At 56.2% G+C, this 13,613-nt stretch overlaps 1 protein-coding gene and 1 long non-coding RNA gene across 14 annotated transcripts in view; one reads left to right on the plus strand and one right to left on the minus strand.

Annotated features, from left to right (window-relative positions):
• Nucleotides 1-13,613, minus strand: part of ASAP2 (ArfGAP with SH3 domain, ankyrin repeat and PH domain 2) — a 156,728-nt gene that overhangs the window by 6,259 nt on the left and 136,856 nt on the right. For 9 of the 13 annotated variants that reach the window (XM_067703726.1, XM_067703714.1, XM_067703724.1 and 6 more), the window contains 8 exons: nucleotides 13,120-13,309; nucleotides 11,614-11,699; nucleotides 9,628-9,743; nucleotides 8,556-8,623; nucleotides 7,276-7,389; nucleotides 4,805-5,057; nucleotides 2,282-2,416; nucleotides 616-784 (listed from right to left, as the gene is read on the minus strand). In XM_067703726.1, coding sequence (XP_067559827.1) covers nucleotides 616-784; nucleotides 2,282-2,416; nucleotides 4,805-5,057; nucleotides 7,276-7,389; nucleotides 8,556-8,623; nucleotides 9,628-9,743; nucleotides 11,614-11,699; nucleotides 13,120-13,309 — 1,131 coding nt within the window. The remainder of the gene's footprint in view (nucleotides 1-615; nucleotides 785-2,281; nucleotides 2,417-4,804; nucleotides 5,058-7,275; nucleotides 7,390-8,555; nucleotides 8,624-9,627; nucleotides 9,744-11,613; nucleotides 11,700-13,119; nucleotides 13,310-13,613) is intronic. The other 4 variants (XM_067703725.1, XM_067703719.1, XM_067703718.1 and 1 more) reach the window with 1 other exon arrangement.
• LOC137205490 (uncharacterized) lies at nucleotides 1,172-12,489 on the plus strand. The gene is made up of 3 exons (XR_010934182.1): nucleotides 1,172-1,251; nucleotides 1,551-3,223; nucleotides 7,188-12,489. It is a non-coding gene; the product is annotated as an uncharacterized lncRNA (long non-coding RNA).

The raw sequence follows: 13,613 nt of genomic DNA on the forward strand, positions 1-13,613 counted from the left end.
CTTCTAAATGTCATTTCCAGTAAAAAGGAACCATTTTTCCACCATAAAGATCCAGACTGGGAGCCATGAACTGGATTCCTCTGTAGTAAAGGACGGTATTTAGGTATTACGTGTGTCTACATAAACTTGGAGTCTGAGTTTTGGAAGGTAGCATCCATGTTAATTTCCTGATTTTGCTGGTTGTACTGTGTTTATGTAGGAGATGTCCTTGTTTGTAGGAAATACATGTCCTGCACTACAGAGGGTCCATGTAGTCGAGATAACCCTGTGAGCGACCAACAAATAAGACCTAGAGGCCTCATGTCTTGAGAACTTTAACTCCCCAAATCCTGGTGTCTGTACTGAACGGAAATCTAAAATCATCACGTGGATATAAGATGTACATCGGTATGAAGTTTTTTGCATTTTAAACATTCTTGATTATTTTTTAGACACCTGAAGCATAACCACTTAGTTATGTAACACTTGACCTTAGGGGTCACAGTAGTAGAGACATGGAAGATTTCAAACGTTCAGAGAAACCTCAGCAGGTGAAGTTACGGGGCTGGTGCCCCTGGGAAGCAAGGACAGCCGAGCTGGCCCGGCCCGAGGGGCACGCAGAGGAGCGGCCGTTACCCGGGAGCAGGCCTTTTCTGGGGCAGGCGGCTGGGCAGCTGCGGCGGCAGCGGCGGCGGGGCTTTGCTGGGCGGGAGCCCGGGCTGCGCCGGCTTGCTCTGCTGGCTCAAGGCCTCCAGCACACTGGGCGTTTTTGCTACCGGAGGGGGCGGCGTGGGAGCCAGGGGGTCTGCGGAGAGAGGAAAGAACAGAAACGCGGAGGGTCACACTTCAGGCGCCCCCTCCCAGCCTTCTCACCCGAGGCTCTTGCGATAAGGGCTTCCTTTTTCCTTCCCCTACCTACCTCATAAGGAAAAAACCTACTTTCATTGACGATTTTCGGAAAACAGTGCTGGCGGGGAGTCTTTCCGAGCCTCAGGTTGGGACTAAAATGCCTCTATGAGCCTGGGAGTATTTTCTCAGCTAGAACCCGCTGTGGGTTTCCGCCCTCCACGGGGACCTGGAGAAGCGGCAGCAGGAGGCCCGGCCTGGGTCTGGCGCCGGTCCCGCCCCGGGGCCCCACCCATGCTGCTGGCCGGGCCCCACCCATGCCGCTGGCCGGTCAGTCTGAGGAAAGGCTGCGAAGAACTAGCTGGAAAGGCTCCCGGTCCGCGAGGGGGCAGCGGGACGAGCTGTATCACTCTCTACGTTTCACAGGTGAGGAGGCCGCTGCTCTCCCCAAGCGCACGGGCCAGTGAGGCAGGGAGCCCCGCCTCGAGGCCACGCCTCCTCCCCGTCTCCCCGGCCAACAGCAGCCCTCCCCTCAACGTCCGGCGTTCGTGTCCCGCGGTCGCGGCGGGGGGCGGTGACCTGCCCCGGACCTGGACGCTGATACCCATGGACCCGGCAGCCCCTCTCTCCCAGGGCAGCGGGCGCAGGGAGCCGGCTGACCAGGGAGGGGTCGGCTTAACCCTTCTTTCCTTTTGCCATTCTTCTCTCCTTTCTCGGCTTTAAAGGGAAAGTCAAAAGGCAGACTCTAGCATGCAGAGGTACAGCCCCCGGGACGCCAGACTGCGAGTGCGAAAGTGGGCTTCTGAGACCCGCTGGATGCCCCCCGCCCCAGCGTCCCGAAGACCCCGTGCCCGCTCCGCCTCCAGTGCGCGTACGACACCGACCGCAGCCAGGGCTGGGCTTCTCCCCCCTTAACTCCGGGTAAGGAAACCGGGGGAACCAGGGAAAACCCTCAGCGCCCTCAAAGCACCCCTGAGCCCGCGATGCCAGAGCCCCTCCCTCCTACAGCGTCCAGACCTCGGCCCCCCCTCCAGTCGACCCCCCACCAACCTCGCAGCTGGAAAAAAAGCCCCTCCCCTCCCCCGGGTGCTGAGACTCTCACAGACATGTGACACTGAAGGGCAGAGCACAGACCAGATTATAATCCACAGGAACACAGCCCAGCATCGAGAACCACTCAATGGCCAAAGGCAGCCCCGGGGCCAATGTGTGAGAGACAGAAATGCTGCTGAAGTGCTCGGGAGACAGAGCAGGAGAGTGAAGGGCCCCCGTGGGGTGTGAGGCAGACAGGAGTCCGCCGCTGGGGGGCAGCGGCCGCAGGGCTGGGGCCACAGAAGAGCCACAGGCCCCCAGGCAGCGCCGGGCAGCCGGCAGCGAGTGGCTGCCGAGAGACCCCCCCCAGCCATCCAGCTGCATAAAGCCCAACAGGGAGAAAGGAAAAAGGAAAAAAACGTACTGGTAGATGTCACGCGGAGAGGGGGCAGCGGTGGATGGACAGCTGGCGGATCTGACGAAGATCGCTGCCGGCTTACACTGTCCACACTTACAGAGTTTGTCTTCCACAGGGCGTTAGCTGAGGAGGCTGGCTGAACTGCACACGCACGCACATGCACACACACGCACGTGCACACGCAGGCATGCACACGCACGCACACGCACGAGCACAGAACAAAAACAGAAACAGAACACTGCATTATTGATCCTCTCCCCTATAAAATGGTACACATGACCCTTCCAGAATAACATTAAGGCCACAAATAGGACGTTGATTTTAAAAAAATTCTTGTTTCTGGTATCTGGAAGACAGATACCAATACACACCGAACCAGCGATGCTCCGGGGAAAATTCCCAGTTGGTCTTCTCAGTCTTACCAATTTTATTTCTCAAATTTAAACACTGTTTGAAGTGGGAAATGATGACCACAGTGAGCCTCCTGAGCACTGCACTCGGGGACAGGACGTCTGCTTGTCTCTACCCATCTCAGTCCTCCCTGTGGGGTCACCACCTCGCACAGGGGGGCACCTGTCCTCAGAGCACGTGGAGAGAAGGCTGCAAATCAAAGACACCTGGTGAGGGGCACACGTTTCTGGCTGAAAGTCAGCTCAGGTGGCACACCAGGGAGATGGCACTGTCCTGGCCACACCCTTCCTCTGCCCACAAAGCTCCTCCTCAGGGAGCAGCATCTGCTCAGGGCACAGGCATGACCGTGTCCGAGGCTGGGCCTGGAGATGGAAGCAGGCCACACCCGCACAGGGCCCACCCGGGGTCAGAGGGAGCCTTCACACGTCTGCCGTGGACAACATCCTCCTCCATGCAGGGCCCGAGAACATCAATCCCGTCCTGCTTGTTGTGTGGGGACTCCTCGTGGATCGAGCGTGGAACAGACGGAGAACAAAGGTACCCTTTGGGGGGCTGGCAGGGATGAAGGGTAATCTCCGTCACCAAAGGAAGAGACAGAGCTAACGGTGGGAGTGGCAGAAAGAAATGGGGGGAAAAAAACCCAAACTTTCTCATCCTAAGATTTTAAGAAAACAAGAAATAGAGGTGAACAGCTTTCTATTCCTCTTATATGGCCCAACAGAGCAAAATAAAATCTTTCCTAACATGGCACACACAGTCAGTAAAAGTCACCAATGGGGTGGAGATAAACACAGGCACTGGGATCTGGGGGGAGGCAACGAGACGCACCCACAAGGCCCCAGCCACCGCAGCGGCCCCCACCTGCCCGGGCCCCTCGCAGCTGGGGGACGTGACCTCCTTCCTTGCTGAGGGACCTCCCGGTCAGGCCTGGGTGCCCTGGACGAACGGACCCTGTGGGCGGTGACGGGCGGGTTTCAGGGGTCTGCCCCGTGCAGCGTGGGTCCGCTCCTAAGGCGTGTGGCTTGGTGACCCAGACAGGAGGCTCATTAGCCTTCTCTGCCTCCCTGAGCACTGGGGGCAGAGCCGTGTGGGAGGGTCTGCAATACACTCAGAGCAGCTGGGGGGCGGCGGTGGGCACAGCCACCCCACACTGTGAGCACAGACCCCACAGGACGGCAGATGTGCGCACTCCTCCCTCCCGGGGCTCGCAGCACCACGGTCACGCGCCTACACGCCTCTGCCGGAGAGCAGCTCCCGCACAAATGCAACTTGGGATTTACTTTTGGGACCACCATCGGCCTACAGCAGCCGTGGGCCCAGACATCACGCCCCATGGAGGCTCCTGCCCCCGGTCCCCTGGGAAGCCCTCTGGAGGCCCCAGCCCAGAGCTGGCCTGGCTACTTGCGGGACCTGCTTCAGGGAGCATCATGGCCAGTGGGCCTTCAGTGCTGGGCAAATCACTAAACCTCTGGGGGCTTAAGTTTCCATTTTTATAAAAACAAGAAACAGCATCTGTTGAGTCAAACTCACTGTGCTGCGACTGAGGTTAGCACAGGAAGCTTTGGCACTTAAGGCGCTGGTAGGACCCTCGGGGACTATTTCGTATTTTTAGTTAGGCTGAGCACCGTTTCCCAAATTAGCATCTCTTTATCCTTCATTTCATGGGAATCACAGAGATAGGAAATAATCGGATGCCACAAGCTGGCCAAGTACAGGTCGGAGAAAGATAAAAAGGCAAAGAATGAAGGCAAAGGGAGTGGTAGAGAGGGGCGGACCGCAAAGAGAAAAGGACCAGGAAAAAGGTCTGCAGGAAAACATCCAGGGACCAGCAGCAGGTGCTGACCCCTCCATCTCAGGCCTACCCTGGTGGCGTCCCTGCATCCCTCGAGTCACACATGCCACACCCCTGCCCAGAACGAGAATGGAGTCAAGACACTCTACCACCATCCCAAGAATGACGGAGTTCTTTTAAGAAGCAAACAACGTAAGTACAAAACAAAGGACCCCAAATGAAAAAACATGTCCTGAAGCTGGCCCACACAAAGCAACTACAGCTTCCCCAAAGCAAAATCCCAACGACACCGCTCGTGCATCCAGGGGCCGCCAACAGCTCAGTACCTTTGGCAACGTTCCGCGGGGGCAGCGGGGGAGCACTGGCGGCGCTGGGGGCCGCGGGCTGGGCGGGCGGTGGGCTGCTGCTCAGGATGGCTCCGTACGTCTCGTTCTGCAAGATGCTGGGCACGAAGCTCCTCTGCTTGTCCTTGGCCAGGCTGGCGGCGTCTCTGGCCAGAGATGCGGCGTTGGACTGCAGCTGGCTGGAGCCCAGCTGGTAGAAGCTGACGGGCCGGTCTTCTCGCCGACTGGGACTGGGCTGCGGGGGTAGTGGGCGGAGGTGTGTGAAATACAGACGCGCTGACCTCTTGGGCACAGTGACTGACGTACTGGGTACAGCCTCAGGTACAGCAGTCTAACACCTGGGCACGGTGCATTTTTACTGTCACATGACAGCCGCAAAACCTAAAACTCACTCTTACCATGTCCCTTAACGGAAACACACACACGAAAAAAAGCCATGATTTACAAAAACTTACAATTCTTCATTCTGTGAAGAATTTAAAATATAAGCTGTTTCACCTTGACCATCCAGTTACCTCAGCCTAGCTCTGTATTTCACTGCGTGTCCCCTCCATAAACACCCTTCTCTGATGGCAGAACAGTGCAGCTGCTCTAGGCACGCACGGCCACAGCGGATCCCCAACCGCCATACGGCTAATTCGGGGGAGATCAACGTCTTCTTCCCGTAGGAACTGGAACTCTTAAGAGTCCTCTAACTCAGGGGTCAGCAAATCACGGCCCATGGGGCCACAACCCGTTCTTATAAAGTCTTATTAGACAGCAGCCACGCCCATCACATCATTTGCATATTGTCTGTGGCTGCCGTCAAGCCACCCTGGCAGAGCTAAGGAGTTGCAACAAAGCCTAAAACATTTATTATCTGGCCCTTTACGAGTCTGCTGACCCCTACTCCACCTGAAAGCCATGTGCATGGAACCATGGAATTAATTAGATGGAACTTGTATTTCAAAGTCAGCTTCGTTATAATAGCTGTGATCTTGAGCAAATTAACCTTCCTGATCCTATTTCTCATCTGATAAGTGGGGCTAACTTTATTCTTTTATTTTTATTTTTTGGTCTCGCCACGCGGCATGCGGGATTCTCAGTTCCCCGACCACGGACTGAACCTGGGCCCTTGGCAATGAGGGTGTGGAGTCCTAACCACTGGACCGCCAGGGAATTCCCCAGTGGGTCTGACTTTAACTGCCGGCACTGTGCCCGGAGCTTAGCAGGTATCAGTATCGGCAGTCACCGCCTCCTCCCCTCACGGGACCGCCCGCCCGCCCGCCTGGCCAAGGCTCTGGCCAACCAACGGCTCACGCCCAGCTCCAGTACGAGGAGCTCAGTGGCCAGTGGCTCTTCATACACAGTTTAAATTCCAACAAAGCCCATGGCTGTGCAAACCACCACCCGCCGCTCTCTGCTGAAGGGGTGGGGACGAGTGTCAGCGCCGCTGCCGGGCTTTCACTGGGTCCACGGCACCTGCCGAGTCACTGCCTGCACAACCCCGGGAATGTGACGTGTGCCTGACCAAGAGGCACTCGCTCCAGGGCAGGTGTTTCAAACCTTCTCCCCTTGTAAAGGCAACTCTAGCGTGAAATAGCCAGCTCCCCTCACTTTGATGCCGTTTTACAGCTAACTCAGAAATTTCTTATTCCAAGAAACCGTAAGTACGGATACTAACTGCTCCATAAACCGGGATAGTCCAACAGGTTTCGGAAATGCCATATACAAATAATCAGACATCAATACACATCAGGACATTAAAATCCTACAGTAAAAATTAAAACGTTACACCCGGCTTTCCCACTAATTTCACAGCAGCTAGGCGTATGGGCTTTGGAGTCAGTCTTCCTGGGTCTGACTCTGAGCCTCGTGTGAAGGTGGCAGCCTTCCAGGGGTGCCCTCAAGTGCACAAGACAGACAGCGTCATGAGGAGAGGCTGGACCAGGAGGCAAGGGCCCCAGGTTGGTCTCCAAATACTGGCTTCCCTGTGGCCAAGACATCACCTCTCTTGAGGCCTGAATGACCCCATCTAATAAAGGAATGAGTTGGACCCAATGATCTCTAAGGGTCAGTGACTTCAGCGAAGGTTTTAAAGATCAACTAGGTGAACATGGTCACTGCTTCTGGGGGAAGCTGGCTCTTTATCACATTATCCATAGAGAGAGAGCTCCCTCTAAAATCCCCGAAAATCCAAGGCTCGCTGTATCTTTCCTTCGTATCAGAAGGCGAGAAGCTGCCTCTGATTACATAGTTATCGTTCGTTCATAGTCACGTCTGTAGGAGCTGGGAGACAGGAGGCAGTTACGGGAAGGGTAAAACCACAAACCTACTGAGATCACTGGAAGCAAAAAGTAACCCGTATTTCGTTTTCTGCAAACAGCTCTCTACCCTAACTACAGGCCAGGACCCACGCCGCTCTGAAGGCCGCTGATCGGGACACCCTCAGCGCTCCACAAGCTGGCACAGACCTGCAGCTTCTCATCCACGTCGTCATCGCTCTCATCCAGGTCTTCATGGAGCAGTCGCCATTCATACTCGACGTGAACGTGAGAATTAAACCTTCCAGATAAGGCTTGGGTCAGCTGAGAACAACAAAGCACTGTCGGTGACGCTGTTCAAATACTCGGCCTTGTAAAGCGGGTGTCCACCAAGATGGCCAAGAGGTAGCGGGCAGGGAGCCTGCACCCCAGTATGAGGCTGGCTTATACAATTCGCTGCGTCTCAGGTCAAGCCCCCGCACTCCCTAATCCACAGGTAACCTTGAAGCTCAACCCCGACCACCCCCATTTAGCGCTCTGTAAGCTGCAAAGTTGCAGCCAGGGGGTTGAGATCTAAAGGGTGACGGTCAGCCTGCCGGTACCCACAACTGCACGCGGGAGCATCTCAATCTGAGGAGAAGGAACGTGTCCACTAACTGTTAACCCCGCTTTTCCTGACCAGCACGAGGGAATGAAGCCCTGCGGAAAATGACGTGAATGACCAGCTTCTCAATTCTCTCCAGGAAGGTAGACAGCTGGTTCCATTCTAGGTGCACAGGAGAGAAGTTAATCCATGAGATAAATGGGCGCCTTAGCACATGAGGGTCTGACTTTTCTCCAAAGCCAGACAGCAGCCATGTGGTCTTGGGCGACTTACTTAACCCTTCCGTACCTGTCTCCTCATCTGTAAAATGGGGTAACAGTAGGTACCTATTAATTAATGCTTTACGGTAATTATCAAGATTAAATGAGTTATTGGACATGAAGTGCTTAGGATAATACCTGTTAGCAGTCCTACAGCTCTGCAGCACCGACTGTTAATGGTGCCATAGACTGAGCACTTACTCTGTGCCCACTGCTCTGCAGAGTTCAACAACGATTCCCCCCAAAAACCTGCGAACTGGTATGCCTGAGCCCCCTTCACACACAAGGCAACGGCGGAGAGAGCTGGCGTGACCTTCCCAAGCTGCAGCGGTGGAGCTCCCTGTAAACCCGGCCTGACCCAGAGGGGCCTCAGCTCCACTCACCCCAGACGAAGCCAGGGCCGCCGTCAACATGCGCCACCAGCACATACTGACTCGTGTTCCGAGTGTCACCACAGGGGGGGATGGTCACCTCCTCTCTAAGGGGCCCCAGGACACTTTCTACGAGCCGTCCCCTCTAGGCCACTGGGATCTGCTCAGGACCCTCCTGCAGGCTCCGAGAGAGCCCTCCCCAGGGAGCGGCGTCCCCAACCCCACCCTGTCCGTGCCGGGTGGTGGGACACTCACCAGCTCCTCACAGCGCTCGTGCCTGAGGCGCTTGGCGATGTCCAGCGGCGTCTCTCCTGACTCGTTAGCTAAGAGGCGGGGGAACGAACAGACGTGTTACGGCAAAAGCAAGCAGAGGTCTGACACTGAGAGGCAATTAAAGAGGACCCGGCGAAGCAGCACCAATCGGAACTGAGCACGACTCACGAAGCCCAGCTAGTTCGCCCCAGTCGGTGCTGAACTGTCCTGAAATCGCACAGAACTGCAGCAGTGTGCAGTCGGTAAGGTTTTATAAGACAAGGTCTGAGCTAATCTAATGAAGATAAAACCACTGAAGTAGCCAACCAGTGGAAATAAATATCCAAGGTACAAGTTGTTGAATAAAGCAGTTCACGGTAATTCTCTAAGCAAAAGCACTGCTCATCTAGTTCCAGGCAGCCGACTGTAGAAGACTTTACACCTCCTTTTAAGCAGTCTGAAGATTTGGAATTGTGTATTTTCTTCTAAATGAGCCTCAGTCAATGAGATTTGATGATTAATTAAAAAAGAAAAAAACCCAACTTGGCTCGCAAGCAGGCATGTGCCTTCTTTCTGCTCGTTGCTCTCTGTTTAACAGTTCTTCAAAAGCTCCACCTCAGGACAGCATCACAGCCGGACACCCTCGGGCTAGACTGTGCCTGGCCGGCTACAGGTCAGGGTCCCACAGGGGAGGGAGGGATGAAGGCCAAGCAGACGTGGGTCCCTCGTGGAGGAGGCTTGGTGCCAGTGAACGGAGGGGCAGTGAACAGTGACTCTCACCAGTAAACATGCCCACCCAGAGCCAGTGAGGGGCTCAGCATGATCCCAGGTGGGGGTCAGGAACAGGAGGGCGAGATGCCCAAACCTGGTCCAGGTCACCTGGGTACCAGCGACAGCTGCAGGGCCATCCTCTGCCTCTCAGAAAATGCCTGCACATGACGGCAAGCCTACAAGACAGCAGAGGGAAACTGCTGATGAGCACGAGACCACAGCAGGCTTGCAGGGCGGGACTGACTCCCCGGCTCTGCCCAGAGCCCCGCACCAGGACTGCACGGGGCGGCGCGGGGAGGCTCACCGATGCCGATGGAGGCCTTGCCCCGCAGCAGCAGCTTCAGGCACTCGGCGCTGTCGGTCAGGCAGCAGTAATGCAGGGCCGTGCTGCCCTTGCCCGTCTGTTTGTCCAGGTTCCCACTGGCAAGGACGGGAACAGAGAAAGAGAACAGTGAGGCACAGGCCAGAGGACTGGGGCTGCCCGGGCAGGGACTCTCAGCTCGGCCAGGGTGGCTTGAACGCAGCCACAGACAATATGCGAACGATGGGCATGGCTGCTTTCCTTCCCCGGGAGAGGAAGCCAGAACTCGGGTTCACGGAGGGCAGGGTTTCTCTCAGTCCTCCTCCGGGGTGGGGGGCCCACAGCACCAGCCCTGCCTGTGGGCAGGAGGAGGCCTTGGCTTAAGGACATCAGGGAATAAACAACAGTGGCAGAGCCCGCCAGAAACGGAGCAAGGCACTTGTGCGCACCTGAGCGGGGGCACGGGCAGGTGAACCTGGCATCCCTCCCGCTTCACTGGCAGTGCCTGTCTGGGCCTTAGGAAGCCTGCGTGACTTGCCCAGTCTGTCCCACACAGAAGGACGGGGTGAGCTTTTCTCATCTTACTAACAACACTCTTGCCAGGAAGGGGAAAAGCCGCTCTTCCAAAGTTCGGAGTCCCCAGGCTCCTCTGAGCTGCCCTGAAAACAGGCTATGGGGGAACCGTGAGGAGACCACAAAGATTCTTCCAACACAAAACAAAACCAGGAGATCCCAGGACAAGCCACTCACCCCACTGGTGGAGGTGGCCCTGGGCCTGTTCGGAGCTGGACAGACATGTGGGAACAGGAGTGTGCCCATCAGGAGGTGATGCCCGCAGCTCCCATCAGCAGGAAACCAGCCACACATACTCCTTCCTCCCGCCCTCCCTTTCTTTTTTAAAGCAGCTACGTTTTCAGTGTGAAAAAGGAGCCTCGCTTTTGATCTCCCCTCTACTCCTGCTGTCCTCCTCCCATTCTGGAAGAAAAGAAACCAGGATTCCGCTTCTCCTGCCCCCGAGAATTTGCACTGAGGGGGATGGTACCGCTCAGCTGCTCACGGAGCTGGCCCCTGCCACGCTGCTGGCGCTGGGACAGCATTCGGGCTCCATCAGAGGACAGCTTCCCCCAGGCATCCAGAGAACTCCCAGCTCCCGGGGAAGGAGCTGCCTCCCAAGCTCCTCTGCCTCTGGCCATTTCTTCTGAAGACAGCCGGGAACGGCAGAAGATACAAAATGCAAAAAATCTCTCCTTGCTTCTGCACTTTGGGGTCTTCTATTCCATCTGAAGCCAATTCCTGTGGCTTTTAACCAGCACCGCCCCCTCCAGCAGCCACCCACCCACCCACGCCAGGCTCAGGCAGTCGGGATGCTCCTTGCCGGGGCTTCACCACTGGCCTTCAGCTGCCAGGGAGGCCCCGCACCAAGCGAGGCAGAACGCACCAAATGGGACTGCTGGGGCCAGGGACGCCGTCTGCGCATGTCCTCTCTAAAGTCAACTTCTAATTAAAAATAACAGCTTTTCCAACCACGCAGAAAGCCCACCACCCCGAGCTGCGGTTTACAACGTCAGCTCGGCCAGCGGCTGGAGGAGGATCTCTGCTTCCTGCTTCCCTCTCGCTCTGCTCAGGGTGCCCCGCCTGGACCTCGTGGGACCCGCACCTTACGGCACAAGCAAAGGGGTGGTCGTGGGGGCCACAGACAGAGGCTGCTTTCCCGGGGCTCGGAATTCAGCAGGGCTATCGACGGGGCATCGCCCTGAGTCCCAGACACTAGAGGCGGGACCTCGCAGACCCCTGGAGGGGGCTTTATTAGGATTGCATCCGAACACTCCACACCTGGCAGCACTGTCCCTGTCCCATGATTCCTCTTCAGGCCCAGGGAAATTCCAGCATCTTGGCCACACAACTAAAGCAATGGGGCAACCCCTGGCTCCATTCTCAGAAACACCAAGGGACGAAATCAAACACCTTCCCTGATTTTAGAACACCTACCTGTTCTGAACTAGAAAGTCTACAATGTGAAGAGAAGTCCGGTCCACGGATCTGACAGCCAGGTGGAGGGCAGTTTCGTCCGGCTCCTGAAGACCAAGCAGAAACATCCCAGAATTCCAAGGGGAGCATTCAATTCTGTGTCCCACATGAGAAAAATTGTGTATTTCTCTTCCAAAAGCCTCTAAATCTTTCCTTTGAAAAACGTTACCTCTAAGGTACCAAGGGCCCCTCTAATCTCCGCGGCAAACTCTGCCCCTGGGAACCTGCGTTTAGAGACTGGCCCTATTCCTCCTTACTCCACGGGAAATAATGAGGAATTCAGGGGTTTCATGGCAAAGTCCTCTCGATCTTTCTGCCCTCATCCCTGCCTCTCAACATGAGGTATTGCCTGTAAGAGGGGTCTCCGTTCTGGCTCCAGGAAGGTTCCCCGGGCTCTTAACCCTGCTCCCTGGGTAAATATAAATGTATGTCTTAAATGCCGGGCCCAACGTTTTCATTCTACACTTAGAGATAACGCCATCAATGCTAATACCTGGACTGCCTTCAGCTGCTACTAAATGGCACATGACTACCCCTGCCTCTTCTGAAGGAAGTTCTGGCCGGTGGGAGAGAAGAGTCACGAATGAAGGCTGTTTCAGGTAGGTGGGTGGGAGGGAGCTGGAGGCCAAGGGGAGATCCAGGTAACGGGGAACGTGGGGCAGAGGGAGACAACGGGCCACCCCCCTCCTCCTCGGCTGCAGCACAGCTCTGAGCTGAGCAGACGCGGCCCTGGGCACCCTGGCTGCAGTTCCCTGTCTTACTCTCAAACACTGGACGTTACGGTTCCATACAACGTGCTCAGCTGCTAAGGGTGACCCAGTCCCGTGCGCCTTTATTCTGAGGGTAAGGAGGGTCCAGGGGGCTGTGAGTGTGCGTCCACGAGGGTTAGGAGGGTCCGGGGGGCTGTGAGTGTGCGTCCACGAGGGTTAGGAGGGTCCGGGGGGCTGTGAGTGTGCGTCCACGAGGGTTAGGAGGGTCCGGGGGGCTGTGAATGTGCGTCCAAGGGCACACCCGCGGAAGAGAATTAGGCCACACCGGCCGTAACACTGGTGGTTTCCTGCGGACGGATCCCGACGGTGAGACCCCACCCTCTTGGCCCAGTTCCCCCAGGGAGGAGGGCAAGGGGAGCAGGCTGGACAGCGGTGCACCAGGCCCGGTCCAAGCTCTCCTTCCCGGCGTGGCCTCGGGAGCTGCAGCCGAGGCCTGGCTGAGGCGCTAATGCGGCTCTCGGACGACAGAAGGAGGCGCTTAGGCCTCTGAGAAGACGCTCCTTCCCCCGGGGATGGACCTTCCTTCCAGAGCTGCCATTACAGGTCTGGTTTAAGAATCACCCACTAATTTCCTCCCCCAGGACCCACTGCCTCTTCTTTCAGAGTCACACGACTTTGTCAGCATTTCTGCTGACACTGCCTTGCCACTCCCCACCCTCTCACCCTTTCTTTTCTGTTTTTACAGGTCTTTCCTTACATGTCCATTGGCCAGTGGGATTTTTTCTGTAAGATCCACACCATCAGCGTATGCTTGGAGTAATCCAAAAATATCTCTTGCTTTGACAGCCTCACAAAGGCTGTGAAGTTTTGCCGCGTTATCCGCGTGTCTTTTCCTTGCGTACTTCCTCTCAATGTACTTGGCAGTAATGTAGTCCTTTCTTGCATTCCTGAAATCAAACATAATTGCCTCGTAAATGATTAAGGGCCTCTATTCAAACAGATCCCAACACCCACTCATCTATAACTACTTAAAAAAAAATCCCGTCCCACCCTCCTCGTAATAAGCAGTACTGGCAGAAAGACGGGAAGCGGGAAACGGGCGCCGTGTGGCTCCCCCTCGGCACCTGCGTTCGCTCAGCCTCCAGGCACTTTCAAGAGGCCAGAAACCCTCCAGCTGCCAAGACAAGTGGAATCAAGGCCCGGGTCTAAGGGCTAAGGGGCCAGGTCGCGGGGCTGGCAGCCCTCATGGGA

This window comes from Pseudorca crassidens, chromosome 14, assembly GCF_039906515.1.
Source record: "Pseudorca crassidens isolate mPseCra1 chromosome 14, mPseCra1.hap1, whole genome shotgun sequence".
NCBI classification, from domain to species: Eukaryota; Metazoa; Chordata; class Mammalia; order Artiodactyla; family Delphinidae; genus Pseudorca; species Pseudorca crassidens.